General features: G+C 44.2%; 1 protein-coding gene across 2 annotated transcripts in view; it reads right to left on the reverse strand.

Annotated features, from left to right (window-relative positions):
- TTC33 (tetratricopeptide repeat domain 33) overlaps positions 1 to 16,307 on the reverse strand; it is a 122,685-nt gene that overhangs the window by 46,827 nt on the left and 59,551 nt on the right. For both annotated transcript variants that reach the window (XM_038401741.2, XM_038401740.2), the window contains exon 3: positions 9,649 to 9,730. In XM_038401741.2, coding sequence (XP_038257669.1) covers positions 9,649 to 9,730 — 82 coding nt within the window. The remainder of the gene's footprint in view (positions 1 to 9,648; positions 9,731 to 16,307) is intronic.

The raw sequence follows: 16,307 nt of genomic DNA on the forward strand, positions 1-16,307 counted from the left end.
CTAAGCCATGAAGATGAGGTGCTGCAGCTCCTGAGGAGTAAGAGGGGGCTGCAGAGTGATAGAATGAACCAAGGCCAAGGAACCACAAGAAGAGGGAGTCAGGCTGAAAGAGCTAATCCCTGGAGCAGCCAGGAGTAGGATTCCCTAGCGGTGAGTAGAGGCTCCCGTGACATTTCTCCACAATATTTTCACACATCTGTATTTCTACAGACAAATGTTCACGATGCTTTACAAAGGGAGAATATGCCATTAAAAACTACCTCTGAAACCCTCAGAGGATTCTTTATGAACTTAGTCTTTAATCTCTAACAAACAGTTAAGTCCAGTTAGTTTTTTGGCAAGGATATACATCTAAGCTTCCAAATATCCCCCAGAACACTTTAATATTACCTTCCTAGGTCTCCAGTAAAGCCACATGAATATCCAAATTTCTCTGTGTTCTACCTCATCCCACAATGAATGCCACTCTACACCACACTTCTCTACCAATCCAACAGACCCTATCAACAATGAGAACTTCCTTACTAATCGCAAACTTATTTTTAAATCCTCCATGCTACCATCCTGTGCTCAAGGCAAAATGTCTGAAAAATTCCCAAGTATGATTCAAATTGCCTCATATACAGTTTTCTCTAAGGACTTTCTACCATAGGTATCTCAGTTTCTAGCTCTTTTCTGGCATGCTTTTCCTGAAAAATTCATTTTACATGCTGGTTCCTACCTCTCTCTCAAATTTCATTTGGAAGGCAGAAGAAATCTGCCTTTCCTACTCAGTCAAGCTTTCTGATTGCAGGCTTGATTCATTTCCCATTTATAATTAAAACATTTCATTAGTACAAGTTCTTAAATCTATTAAAAAGCTTAAATAAAATTTTAAAGATTTAAAATTAATGTTCTATAAAATGGAGTAGAAATTCCAGTGTCTGAGGACCCCCTTGTCTAAACAAACATTTCTGTCTTGTCATTTTAAATACCTTAGAGAATTTCATGGTCTCTTTTGAAGATTTCAAGTAGGTGGCTCCTCAGAAGCACAATTCTATTGTGAAATGGACTTTGTACCATTTCATGCATTAAATGAATGAAGATTCATAGAACTAAGGTGCACTGAAGTTTAATGGTTCTAATTTGAAAGAAGTTATAATTATGGCAAATGATAGGAATTACAAAACTATGGTAAAAAATTAATTAAAACATGGTAATATTCCTCAGGAGGTTGGCTTTACAATCAAATCTAAGAAGTATTATGACTGGTTACTTCTTACTCACATTACTTTGGAATTACTTAAGCCTTACATTCTTGTGAGTTTGACTGAAGAAAACCTCTGCTTTAAATGAGCTCCCTGTATTGTTATGATTGGATCACTTTAGTACACATGGGCATGTGTCTAATTAAACTGTTCTGATTCCTTGTTCCATAAAGTCAGTTTCAAAATGCTGATGAATAAAATTCTTCGTAATTGTACTCAGTAGTTTTTAGCAGACACACGTTGTAATAGCTAATTACTGTCCCACCAGGCTTTGATCTATCTGCTACTTCTGTCATCTAGTTTTCTACAATTAACCTAAATTCTTTCGGTGCTAAACTTTTACCATTATGTTCCAGTTTTAAAAGCGATCTTTAAAAATGTCTTTGACATCTATATTTTTCTACTTTAATATAGCTTTTACAAAATAAAAACTTATAGATAAAAATTTGTATTTATTCTGTTTACTTCACTAGGTGTAATGTTTAAGGTGTTACTAGACTATTATAACATTTCATTAATACACAGATTTATAAAAAATTGAAAACCACCTATTATGAGAACATTTAGAATGTGGAACACAGTGTCAATATCATATTTACATGAATAATACCTTCTAAGACTCCAAAGGAATATAGTAATTGACATAGTAGATCTCACAGAGTTCATGTAGACCAGTATCCTGGCTCTTACAATGGCCAGTTCCAATGGCTGTCAGAGGAAGAATTCCACAATAGGCAGATGTGGAATAATCTGCCCCTCACCAGGTCTCATCTAAATGCCTAACAGAGACTGATTTAAACTGTGAAGCATGAGGTTTAATATCGCTTCCTAACTCTGTATATTCTTATTATCCATTTATCCAAATAAATGTATAATCCCTTTCTGAATCTTATTAAATTCTCAGCCTTAATAACTTCCTGTGGCAATGAGTTCCAAATATTAAATGTCTTTTGTGTGAAAAAGTATATCCTTTTACCAATTTTTTACCTTTTAAAAGGAGCAATTAGCTCAGGGCAGGTAGAATCCTCTGTCTGCATGGAACTGCACTGATGGCAAGGGATTATTTTTTATCAGGTACAAGTATCTTCCCCTGCAGAGCTAACTGAAAACCAGGGTCTAAATGCATAAAATAATTGTTCCATGTCTGTTCTTTCTGATTTCCAATTCAAAACAGCAATAAAACAACCCAACCAGTGCCTACGTCGTTGTACTAACATAGCTAAAATTTAAATTGCATATTACATGAAGATTCTTGTATACCACTTTGAACATATAAAGTACTATCCAAATATTATTATTATTCCATTGGACCCTAGTTCAATGACAGGGAAATATATTTAAAATGAACTTAATATACAAAGGATACTAAAAAAAAATTATTGCAAAACCCAAGAAGAAGGTTGTTTGCATATATTTCTCTACACCACTTGGAACTTTTTCCCAGTGAGCTATATGAGTGATTAGAAGATGGCATAGAAACAATGGTACCATCTCTCACATCTGTACAATTAAACCTTTCCTTGTACATTTTTCACTGTAATTTCAAAGGAGGGCATCACAAAATTTTCTATGTACTGTCTATGTGATTCTGTATAGGCCAATGAGTAACTGAGAGCAATGCAAAAATTCTCAGTGACTTATGTGGACTTTGAATCAAGCCCTAGTTAAGCAATTACCGGAAACCCATCTGGGGTGTGTGTAAGCACATACTGTATGCCCTCCAGTGACAATTAGGGCCTTTAAACCTCATTTCCTCTCTTCAAAAATTCTTAAAAATATATTTGTCCAATAAAATAAAACATATGTTAATGATAATATGGATAGATGACTGTTTAGTTCCTTTCTGTAAATATTTACAGATTCCTACTGTCTTTAGATAGCATATTCAGGTTTAAGCTGTTTATTAAACAACAAAGTAATCTCTACATTTATAATACGTTACTTTGCTGCTGACTACATAAATTGGGCAGCTGCTATATGTTAACATAAAATTTCCTTAAACTTAACTAATTCAGAGGACTACAGATATGCAAAGATTTACATAAGTAGTTTCTCTCTATGTTAATCCTCAGAACATACCTATTATTCTTCATGTCTGAAAAGAAAAGATTTGCAAGGGATTCTAAAAAAAAGGAGTACTTCTGGCACCTTAGAGACTAACAAATTTATTTGAGCATAAGCTTTCGTGAGCTACAGCTCACTTCATCGGATGCATCTGTAGCTCACAAATAAATGTGTTAGTCTCTAAGGTGTCACAAGTACTCCTTTTCTTTTAACTTAAGGTGAGCTATTACCAGCAGGAGAGCAGGAGGGTGGGGGGGAGAAAACCTTTTGTAATGATAATCAAGGTGGGCCATTTCCAGCCGTTGACAAGAACGTCTGAGGAACAGTGTGGGGGACAGGCGGGGAATAGTTTTACTTTGTGTAATGACCCATCTACTCCCAATCTTTATTCAAGCCTAAGTTAATTGTATCCAGTTCGCAAACTGATACAAACTTGAGCAACTAGGTTGGGGTGGAGGAGGTGGCCCTGGTCCTGAGAGAGCAGGTCCAGGCGGAGCAGCAATGGCCATAGCAGAGCTACCACCAGGCCCGTGAGGGTCCCGTACCAATGCTGCCTGGGCCATGCCAGGGCAACCAGAAAAACCCAGGACTTGTCCATCTTTATTTTCTCCAGGACCCTGCTGATTAGAGGGAATGGGGGAAAGGCATAGAGAAGCCAGCCTAACCAGGTCAGGAGAAATGCATCGGAGATAGGGTCCCTCTCCAGGCCCCCCCGGAGCAGAACTGGGAGCATCGCTGGTTCTGCTGAGTTGCGAACAGGTTCACCTGGGGAGTTCCCCCACCTTTGGAAGAGCCGGTGGGCCACTTCCGGGTGGAGGGATCACTCGTATTGCAAGGAAAAGTCCCTGCTCAAGCAATCCACCCTCTCATTCTGGGTGCTCGGTAGGTGGAAGGCCTTTAAGTGGATGTCATGGGCTATACGGAAGTCCCACAGCCTGAGGGCTTTGCAGCAGAGGATCGGGCCTCACCTTACCTGTTGATATAGAACATCGAGGCCAAGTTGTCCGTGATGACCCTGACTACCTTGCCCTCCAGGTGCGAGCAGAAGGTCATACGCGCCAGCCGTACCACCCTGAGCTCCTTGTCGTTTATATGTAAGATCAGGTCTTGAGCTGACCAAAGGCCTTTGCTCTGAAAGTTCCCCACATGGGGCCCTCAATCCAGGTCCGACGCATCGGACACCAGCTCCAACGACGGGGCCCTGTCCCTGAACGGGACCCCTTGGAGTATGTTATTTGGGGCGGACCGCCACCGTAGGGAGGTGATCACAGAATCTGGCATGGTTAGGACCTTGTCCATCCTGTCAATGGCCTGCGAGAACTTCGAGGCCAATCAGAGCTGGAGGGGGCCTCATCCTGAGTCTGGCATAACGGACCATGTACGTGCACACCGACATGTGACCCAAGAGTTGTAGGCAAATCCTGGCTGTTGTCACCGGTAACCTTGTGACCTAGTCAAAGAGATCTTTCAGGATCTCAAATCTGTCTGGCGGGAGAGAGGCCCTGGCCAACTCTGTTCATTGAACCGGGACTAACGTGGACTTGGTGTTGTTTACCAACAGGCCCAAGGCAGTGCCCGGGGACAGGAGAAGTGCCACGTGATACCTCACCTCCAACCGGGAGGTGCCCTTGACAAGCCAATCGTCCAGATAGGGAAATATCTGGACCCCCTGCCATCTGAGGTAGGCCGCTACCATCGACATGCATTTTGTAAACACCCTGGGGGTATTGGACAGATAGAAAAAATGGAAGGACCGTGAATTGGTAATGATTCTGTCTCACCACGAAACGGAGGAAGCGCCTGTGCACCTCAAATATGTGGATGTGGAAGTACGCGTCCTGTAGATTGAGGGCAGCGTACCAGTCCCTGGGTTCCAGGGAGGGGATGATGGAGGCCAGGGAGACTAGGCGGAACTTGAGCTTCACCATGTACTGGTTTAGATCTGGGATGTCCAGGATGGGCCTGAGCCCCCCTTTGGCCTTCCGTATAAAGAAATAACAGGAGTAACACCCCTTGCCCATGAACTCCTCGGGCACTGCCTCTATCGCTCCTAGACCTAGGAGCTGCCCCACCTCCTGCTGGAGCAGAGCTTCGTACAAGGGGTCCCCCAAGGGGGACAGGGCAGTGAAGTAGTAAACTGGAGGGGTAACCCCGGGAAATGGTGTTGAGGACCCATCAGTCCGAGGTTAGCTGTAACCATTCCAGGAGGAAAGCACACAACCAGTTGGAGAAGGGAAGCTTTATTGGGAATGGATCCCTGATGAGGACTGGTGGCGTGCCCCTGAGCGTCCCGTCAAAAACTCCTTTTCCCCGCCTGCTTGCCCTTGGAGGACCCAGGCTGGGAGGCAGGCCGAGACTGCCTTTGAGGGCATCTCTTATAGCCCCGCTGCTTCTTATGGGCGGCCTCATACTTCAGGAGGGCAGCCTGGGCGGGAGCCTGCTGCAGCTGGAACTTTGGGCCTCTATGTCCCAGCTCCAGCAAAACCTGAGTCTGGAGGGTCATGAGGGAGTCTTTCATGCCATGCAGCCTTGTATCTGTTTTCTCCACAAGCAGAGCTTTCCCGTCAAACGGGAGATCCTGCATGGAAGACTGCACCTCGCTGGACAGCCCAGAGAGCAGGAGCCATGACTCCCGTCTCATGGACATCACGGAGGCCATTGATCGTGCAGCCGTGTCTGCAGCATCTGAGGCTGGCTGCAGGAACGCCCTAGTAGCTGCTGCCCCTTCCTCCACTAGTGCCTTGAACTCTTTCCTATCACTCTCCTGGAGGGAGTCCTCAAACTTGGGCAGGGAGCCCCACAGATTGAATTTGTACCAGCCCAGGAGAGCCTGATGGTTTGCCACTTGTAACTGGAAGCTCGAAGATGAATAAACTTTCCTTCTGAAAGAGTCCAGTCTCCAAGAGTCTTTGTTCTTTGGGGTCAGGGCTGGCTGACCTGCCATTCCCTGTGGTTGACCGGCTCGACAACCAGGCAGTTGGGCACCGGGTGATTATATAAGTACTCATGCCCCTTAGCGGGTACAAAGTACTTGCATTCTGCCTTTTTAGAGATGGAGGCCATCGAGGCCGGTATTTGTCACAGGGAATTTGAAATTTTAGCCACCCCTTCATGGAGAGGCAAGGCCACCCTACCTGGTGCCGATGGGGATAACACGTTAAACCGGGAGTCTGAGGGCTCCTCCATCTCCTTTGCCTAGAGGTGGAGGCTTGCTGCCACCCTCTTTAAGAGTTCTTGGTGGGCCTCCTGCAAGACGGAAGCAGGCGGGGCCACAATCACCTCCTCTGGGCGCGGCGAAGAGGCCGGTCTGGTGCTCTGGCTGTCGGCCGGCAGCAGAGGATCCACCACCTGGTTGGACTCCGGGCACAGTGTCCAAGACGCATGTCCCACCGCTTCCTTTCTCAGGGGTCTGGAGAGGGAGGCCGACGGTGCCTCCGAAGCTCTGGCCACCGAACAAGCTCCCACAGGGGGCTGCGCCGGAGGCCACGGTGCCCACTGCTACCATCGGGCTGGCCACAACGCTCGGTGCCACTGCACCTGTTGTGGCACCAGCAAGGCTGGCTGTTCGGGTTGGCTGCCTGGCCCATTAAATGGAGATCGGGCTGGCATAAGATCTGCAGCTGTCTCTGGACTGGGAGGAGCAGTGGTGCCGTGATCTATGATGGCCATGGGACTGCGATCTCGACGTGGAGGATCGGTATCCGCAGTAACAGCTGCTCTGCGAACGGCCTCAACAGGTGGACCCACGATGGCGAAATGCTGGCAATCGATCTCCGGGTCTGTGATGTCTTGGCAGAGACTTGGAGTGGGAGTCCGAGCGGGAACGGCGTTGATGACCGTGCCATGATTGACTGCGGTACCCTCTCCAAGACGAGGACCAACGGCGATGCCCGCCGCAGTCCCGCCAATATTTGCTCCTTGAGGACAAGCGGTGCCACGAGTCCTGGCCAGACAGAACCCATCCAGACAGTCTGCTCAGCGTCGAGGGCTATCCACCTGGACTCTGCCCCGAGAGATCACTGGGCAGTGATCGGCATCAGGAACGTTCCCTCGACTGAGATGGGTACCGGGCCGGAGACAACTATGGCGATCCCAGCGGTGGCTTTCCTCTGGAGCGCGGGACCGACATTGGCGGCGCTCCGGGTAACAGCATGGACATAATGCCCCAGGCTGCCTGGAAGGCTTCAGGCGTGGACAGCATCAGGACATCCAGAGAGGCCTGTTCTGAAGGGGCCAGGCTACTCCGCTCAACGTGAGTCAGAAGCCTGGGGCCTGGTGGGGATCGAGGACTGCCCGACATGGGCCTAGCCTCTGTCCCAGACTTCCCTCAGTGCCGCTACAAAGAGGGAGTCTTTGTGGCCCTCTTGGCATGCCCCGAGGATGGGAAGCGGTGCCGACTGGTCGATGGCACCAAAGGGTTGCTGCGTACTGACGCCGCGGTGCCGGGTACCGGTTCGGAGCAGCGTGCTGGGGTCAGGGTCAGTGCCGACTCCATGAGGATGGCCCGGAGCCTAATGTCCCTTTCTCTTTTGGTCCAAGGCTTAAATGACTTGCAAATCTTGCACTTTTCGCTGATATGGGTTTCTCCCAAGCAGCACACAGTCTGCATGCGGGTCACTTCTTGGCATATAACACCTACAAGAGCCGCACAACTTAAACCCTGGGGCACGGGGCATGCCCCAGCCCGGGCTCACTGACTAACTAAACAGCTAACTAACTACAGGTACTAACGCTGAACAAACAAACAGTTCTGGCGACAAGCTACAGCAAAGCTGGAGCAGAGCAGTTCTGATGCACCTTCACTGGCGGCAGGAAGGAACTGAAGTTGCGGGGAGCATGCAGCTCCCCTTATACCGCGCCAGGCAGGCTCCACTCCAGGGGTCGCTCCCCCCTATGGGTACTGCTAGGGGAAAAACGTCCAGCATCGGTGCACTTGGCGCAAAACATCGGTGCACAACTATTGTGGAATACACATGAGCAATAACTCAAAGAAGAATCTTATTTTTCTACTCAGGGAAGAGGGGGACACAAGCACATGGACATGCATAAAATAATGATGTCCAGTAACTTTGCCACTGAAGCCATACAAAAAGTAAGTCAGTGTGAGGTCAGCAGTTTTCTTAATCCATATAGCTGATACTGCTACTAGCTGGGTGAAACCTTATTATGGGCTGAGATACAACTTAGTTCAAACTGGTGTGTGAATATGTCCTTTATTTAAGGTAGTTGTATGAGACAGTGAAGGACCACAGCTAAAACATGGACTAATACAGTCTGCCAGAAACCAGTACCATGTGTGGTTGGGACGGGGGGCACGGGGGGGGGGGGGGTCACTTGGTATTACAGTTAGGTGTGTGTACGGATGCAGGGGTGTGACTGAACACACAGAAACTGAGAAGAGACAAGAACAAAGCAAGAGGCAGAAGCAACAAAACAAGAAAGTCAAGAAGTAGCCTGTGAGCACAGTATGACCCTGGGGAAAACTAGAGAGTTTGGGGTCTGTTGGCTAAAGAGGTCTGGAGCTATAAACTAAGAAACTGCTCCTTTTGTTCGTAGTTCCTCCTGCCTTTGGAGAAGCGGAGCTTTGTACTTTCCTTGTAAATAAACAAGATTGCATCAAAGAGAATACCAGACTTCATAAATTTCTACTTCTAACTGGAAAGTCCCCATGGTCCCAAAATTTCACTAGCTGCTTGGATAGAAAAGGAACATTACATATCAAGGTTTCAGTGCTGTGTTGGTGGTTGCTGGAGCCTTAACCCATCAAAACAGCCCTGAAACAGAGCCTGGATGGTTGAGACCAATGAATGTATTTGACGAAATACATTTTCTTCCAAAGTTTGTCTGTGCCAGTAAGTGGACACCAAAATATGGGGCATGTATTTCATATACCTACCATATATTCTTTTTTTGAAGAGGGGGGTGAGGAAAAAGGAAGGAGGTGGCAAACTAATTCTTCAGTAAGATCATATGGATTATTAATGGCAGATTCGGAGATCTTTACTTACCTGGAGTAATGATAATAAATATAATTTTTCAATGTCTGAATTTAAAATTTACATTTAGACGTTGAATTCACACCTGGACAGATGTTACTATGGCACACTTGGCAAGGGTAAAAATACTCTAACCTGTAGAAGATTCCATTATGCTGAAAGAAGAGAAAGGGATCTATCCTTGAGCCTATAACAAGCAATATTTCTTAAATTCAGTGGCTCATGTGCAGTTGTACTCTCCTTTTACATACACAAGTGGTGACAGGGTTTTAGGCATAATCTGTTTAAGACTACAATATAACTTTGGATTTCTAAATTGATAAAGAATTTTCATGAGTTACCTGTGATTTCATTTCATAAAGTGTAGCATCTTCTGGAGTTAACTGAAGTGCTTCATCCCATTTGTGAACAGCTTCCCAGTACCTGTAGTTATTAAAACAATATTATGTTCTCACTATGTTTATGAATCATTTAGACTGGGTATTTCAATTGATATCATTCTCACCACCAAAATATTGGCGCATGTTACAAATATTAATATTTGTAATATCTCAAAACACCCCACAATACAGGGAACTATTACCTCCATTTTACAGATGGGAGAACTGAGGCACCGAGAGATTAAGAGGTAGGTGTTCAAGTGCTCAGGTCTGACAACTGGAGCCAGATTTTTTACAAATGCTCTGAACCCAACAGCTTCCACCTATGTACAGTTTCAAAACAGATCAGCACTCAACATGCTGGGCTCATTTGGAAAAAAATAACTACTTATTTTGATGCCTAAAAGATGAGGCATCTTTTAAAAATCTGACCCTGATTGTAGAAATCTGAAAATCTCAGTGACTTGCCACGGGTCCCATAGTAAGCCATTGGCAGAACTGAGAACAGGAACCACCACATCTCCTGAATCTCAGTCCAATTCCTTAATTTCAAAACCACCCTTCTTCTCTGTCCCTTGATTTGGGATTAAATAGTAGCAAATCTCTTTTAATCATGACCAAAGAAAAAAAATCCCATCTGTATCTGATCACTCTTTACATAGATTTCCTTTTAATTCTTTCCAGTCTAAGAAGCCTACTAAAATTTGGCTATCCATTTTATTTTTTCTACTGCAACTAAAGAGATACTCAATGTATAATCACTACATTGCATTTAATCATAATCTCTATTTTTTTAAAAGATCATATTAAAAAGTAAATCAAATTGTCGTTCTTTAATTTCAAATATAATAGAATATTCTGTGTAAACCGGAGCACTCACTGTGATCTTAAAATTTAAAGATTCAGTCATCAGCGTTACTGGGAAAATATTTGACTGCTAGGCATTAGGTTGTCCTCCAATAGGGAACATGGAAAGAAGCAGACTGAAAATGAAAAAGGCTAAGGCTTTATCTCTATTAGACAAGTACAACTTAAGATAAATTGATATATTTAAGATTTTAAATTGGTTTAAGTGTGTTTACATTAGGGGTTTCCACAAGTGTAATGACAGGTTTCAGAGCAGCAGCCGTGTTAGTCTGTATTCGCAAAAAGAAAAGGAGTACTTGTGGCACCTTAGAGACTAACAAATTTATTAGAGCATAAGCTTTCGTGAGCATCCGATGAAGTGAGCTGTAGCTCACGAAAGCTTATGCTCTAATAAATTTGTTAGTCTCTAAGGTGCCACAAGTACTCTTTCTTTTCACAAGTGTAATGAGACACAATTTAAATTAATTTCATTACACCAGTGCAATTTTTCTAACTTAGACAAGGCCTGAGATAAATACTAGGAATGCTGTTGGATGGGGCTCCACATGTTCTCTGATCCCATGGCTGCAAAATCCACCCCCCCCCCACACCCTCATCCCTCACCTCCACATCCCAACCCTCTGCCCCAGCCCTGACCCCTCCCACACCCAAACCTCTCATCTTCAGCTCCGTTGGGTTACGGGCATCAATAATTTTCTTCAACTGGGTCCTCAGAAAAAAAAAAAAAGTTTGAAAACCACTTCTACAGACAACTGATTCATACATGTCCTGATCCACTGCCAGCTTAAGTAATGGGAGTCTTTCCATTGACTTCTATAAGTTTTGATCAGACCTATACTGTGTAAACTTTAACTGAATGTATCTATTTATTTTAAATATACAGCCAAATTAGCCATGTATAGATGCATGCACAGTGCAGCCTATCTTTCTCATGGATCAGTATTAAAAATATCACATATTTTTACACCAGTAAACTATTGTGCCTGTTAAGTGCAATTTTCAAATGCACATAAAGTGATCAAATCATAATTATTTTTTTCACTGCATTCGAAGACACTTGTCCTCAAGGAGGGCCTTCTCTCTGATAAATTTCAGCTTTTAATCAGTTGCTTAGGTGCTAGACCTATTAAAATTAGTCACAAGATATATATACTGCAACTTTTTATGTAATATGTATAAAACTGGAAAAATTTTACACACACACACACACACACATTTCATACTCAAAATAGCTTTCAGGTATTTTTATCCTTTTTCTTAAAAAAAAAAAAAAAAAAAAAACAACCCTCTCTCTGGCAAGGACCAGGTCTGGAAAATTTCAGCCCAATAGATGAAGATTTCAGAACTTTATGAGTGACTGAAAACAGGTTATAATGGAAACCCCTTGGGCAATCTTAAACTATAATTGTCACTAGTGCTTCAGCTATAATTACCCTTTTAAAAAAGTATACAGATGAAAATGGCTGACAACTATGTTTAGAATTCAAGTTAAATATAAGCCAAAGGGATGTTTCAATGTGTTTTCATATTTTCTCAAAGTTAAACCACCAACTTAGTGTTTATGACCTCAGTTCATTTGAGTAGACAGGTGTCCACATTTCAGAAAAAATCATTACAATCAGCCGGGGTAGCAAGATGCATCCGATGAAGTGAGCTGTAGCTCACAAAAGCTTATGCTCAAATAAATTTGTTAGTCTCTAAGGTGCCACAAGTACGCCTTTTCTTTTTTAGACTGTCAACACTTTGGGGCAGGGACTGTCATTTGCTATACATTTGTATAATGTCTAGCACAACACTATTGCAATATAAATGTTAAATAGCAAAAAGGATTAGATAAGCACGGAAACCCCTCAGTTCAATCATGAGTAAGGCTGCGAGTTTGTCATGGGGGTCACAGAACCTCCGTGACTTCTGCGGCGGCCAGCGCATCTGGCCCCGGGCAGCTCAGGCAGCCCCTGCACCAGTCGCATCGGCCGCTGCTGGGGTAGTCTTGGGTCACTGTGCATGCCCCCAACCAGCAGCAGCAGAGTTTGGGTGTGGGAGGGGTAGGGGGTGGGGCACGGGATGCGGTGAGGCAAGCTCTGGGCGGCACTTACCTGGGGGGCTCCCTGAAGCAGTGACATCCCCTCGTTCAGCTCCTAGGCGGAGGCGTGGACAGGCAGCTCTGTGCGCTGCTTCTGCCTGTAGGCACTGCCCCCGTAGCTCCCATTGGCTCCCATGGTTCCTGGCCAATAGGAGCTGCGAAGCCGGAGCTCTGGGCAGAGGCAGCATTGCGAGATGTCTGGCCATGCCTCCTCCTAGGAGCTGGGCAAGGGGGATGTCGCCGCTTCTGGGGAGGCACAGAGCCAAGGGGTGCTCTCCCAGCTATTGGGACAGAATGATGAGCATTAATTTCATTAGCACTTCTCTCAGTTCAACCTATGAACTTAAGGCAGAGTGATCAAAGAGGAAAGACCACTGTCAGAGAGCAGCACTCTAAAACTACCTACTTGAACTGTAGGGAAAGCAGAGTAGGATTGAGACCTAGGATTTGTGGGTAAGGGCTGTACCAACTACAGAAAAATTACTAGTTCTTCTGACTCCACCACTGATTGTTATTGCTTATGTATAAATAAGACATTTCCGGCGTAATTCATCTGAACCTCTCTCAAAGCATTAAGTTTATTGTTAAAAATGTAAATACGTCCATTAGTACATAGGTACAAACTGTGGTCCGTGGAGCACCCGTCGTCCACGAGCTCCACTCAGGTGGTCCGCAGATAGTTCCCTCTAAGATGTGCGCCTGGGTGGCTGACAAGAGTATGAAAGCGCAGGCATGGCTCCTTTAATTAGGTGCCTTGATCCAGGAGAAGACGCACATGTAACATGAGGTGATGGCCTTGGGGGGAATGGGGGGTAGGTGGGAGGTGGCAGTGGGGTGAGAAGAATGGGTGGGGGGAATTTGGGACATGCAGGGCTACAGCGGCCAGAGAAAGAGGCAACTTTCCCCAACTCCAGGGCTGCAGCTGCCGAGGAGAGATGGACCTCCTTCCCAGCCTCAGGTCTGTGGCTGCTGTGGTGGGGGAGAGACCCCCCCTTCTTCCCAGCCCCAGCTTGGGGGCTGCTGCGGTGGGGGAGAGACACCCCTCCTTACCCAGCCCCAGCTTGAGGGCTGCCATAGCGGGGGACAGGGGGCACATCCATCATATGTCAAAGGTAAGACTACTGATATTAAAATAAGAGTTGTGTGCTTTTATTTGTAGAACAAAAACACGTAAATTATTAAAATTTTTGATATAGCGCTTTTATACAAAGCGCTTTATAACAGTTAGCTAATGGTACAAACAACACTTGGAAAGATCATTAAGTGGTCCACCGAGACCCTCAGCAATTTTCAAGTGGTCCGCAAAAAAAGAAGTCTGAGAACCACTGAATTAGTAGAAAATTTCTTTTACAAATATGCAGAAAGTTCATACACACTTTAATTCTAACAAAATTATGCCATTGTTGTTCCACAAACAAAACTGAGTATGAGCCTCAAAGGTGAAGCATGCTGTTCAGTGTAATAATATGCAGCATGGGGGGAGTGGGAGAAATCTCTTTTCTACAGAGTTTTACCTCTAATCAAAAGATTTCTTGGCTCATTCTTTTAAAAGAAAGTTTGTAGTTTATTAAATGTCAGACATGCTACTGAAAAAACTGTGTGGGGCTATAAGATACAAATGTAAAAGCTGATATTCCAATAAATGTTTGATGAAAACCCATAAATTCTGTTTGTAATAAAAATTAAGCTAACTCAAGAGCAGTTACCAAACTACACAATAAAACTACCCTCTATCCTTTTCTCTATACCAGTCAGCATCTCCTAGTGTTTTTCTTTTGCATCTACCTTTAGTGGGAAATGAATTTGTAACAGCAAAGGTACATATTCAGTATAATCAGACCCTAAACATTATAGCTGCTTTAGGTTTAATTAAGTAGCACTGACTCCAAACTATTTGTAGATTAACAATCCTCTCTCTGAGAGTCTTAGGATCCTTGTCTGGATACATTGATCCTGCTCTTGGTACACAACCTAGGGAACCCATGAACGTTAGAAGACTGAGCTGTGCATGGGGGTGATAGAGAAGTGAGGATTCAGTTTAGGAGATCTGGGGGGAGAAAGCAAAGGAATTGGAGCTTCATTCTGAAAATCCACAGGCAGTTCATCAAAGCAGAGTCCCTTTCACCTATTCTTCTTCTAATCCAGGGCATCTGGAATGCTCACTCTCTCTCTCTCTCTCTCTCTCTCTCTCTCACACACACACACACACACACACACACGTGCCCAAACGCGTTTTTTTCCTTTTGTTCCCTGAATAGGAGAGGCAGAGTGAAGAAACAAAACAGGACAAGCAAAATAAATGTATATTAAAACTGGGTAATTAACATTAACTCCATATGATTGGTGCTGGTCATTCTGACGAGTGTTCATGATTCAAAGGGGAGGAAAGTGGGATGCTCAAGAATAGCTCGGACTGCAGAAACAGAAGTTGGGGGGAAGTATTAGTGCTTCCCAACCTTCTCCATCTAATAAACCTCATAAGGCTCATCAGAAGGGGAGTTCCACTGCTGACCAGAGGAGGTTCATCAGATGAAGAAGGGGAAGAAGAGCTAGTGTTCCCTGCCACACATACCATTGGGCTGTTCTTGAGCACATGCAAAATAGGAGTAACCTCCACCTGGAACCCACTTTCATGGCTCTCCAACCAATCATTGAGTCACTGGAGGGACAGCATGTGGGCAGGGGGCTGGGGTGCTGTCAGCAATAAGGGGCGGGGGGTTCAGGAGGAAGCCCCCAAAACCAGAGTTTATTCATTCTATTATTATTTTAAAAACAAAGGAAATTCTAACACAAAATCTCTATTAATATTAATATTGCAGGCACATATCAGTGGTTTAATCAGTCATTAGAGTAGATATTACCTTCTGTGGCATAATAGACAATGAGTTTCCACTGGCCTGACCAATTCAGCATACCCCAACTCAGTATGGTTATAATATATGTAATATATCATTGGAAAACGTAATACCTGTAACTTACTGATCATTAATATTCTTGTGTGATGTACATACTATGGTGTGTATTAAGAGTTGTGGATATATGATAGAATTATGATTAAAATGGGTTTAAACCAGGCATGTCAGGGGGGTTGTTAACAAGTCTGCCCTAGGCAAAGGAATGCGTTTGCTTCTCTTACCAGCCTGGTCATCAGGCAGAGAAAATGAAGATCTATTTACATATTAGGTACATAAAGGTATTCAGCTAGTAAATGGGGGAGGAGAAGCATAGCATCTACATCCAGAAGGAGAGAGAACCTTGGTCTGGTTTTATTTTCAAATAATATATTGCAAAGGTTTACTGATCTAAAAAGATAGGAGGGCTAAACCTCAAGTGATAAGCATTTGAATCAACTGATTGTGTACAATATTATTGAATTATAAAAGTGTACTGGATGAGGTCTTCTATGAAAGTCAGTGACACTGTGTTGATTAATATCACTGTGAACTGTATGTATTAACAGTACATAAGGAATTATGAATACTATTAATATTATGTTTTACAGTCTGTGACCCAAACAAAGGGAGAAACAGGTCTCTCCCAGACAGGAGGGAACATCATGTATTTCAAAGAAATTAAGGAAGATGTGACCAAAAACAATGGAATCCTCATTTACATAGAACTCAACAGGAGATGGGAAGCCCACAGGAAGGGAAGAACAGCATGAGGTCAT

This window comes from Dermochelys coriacea, chromosome 5 (genome assembly GCF_009764565.3).
Source record: "Dermochelys coriacea isolate rDerCor1 chromosome 5, rDerCor1.pri.v4, whole genome shotgun sequence".
Lineage (NCBI taxonomy): Eukaryota > Metazoa > Chordata > Testudines > Dermochelyidae > Dermochelys > Dermochelys coriacea.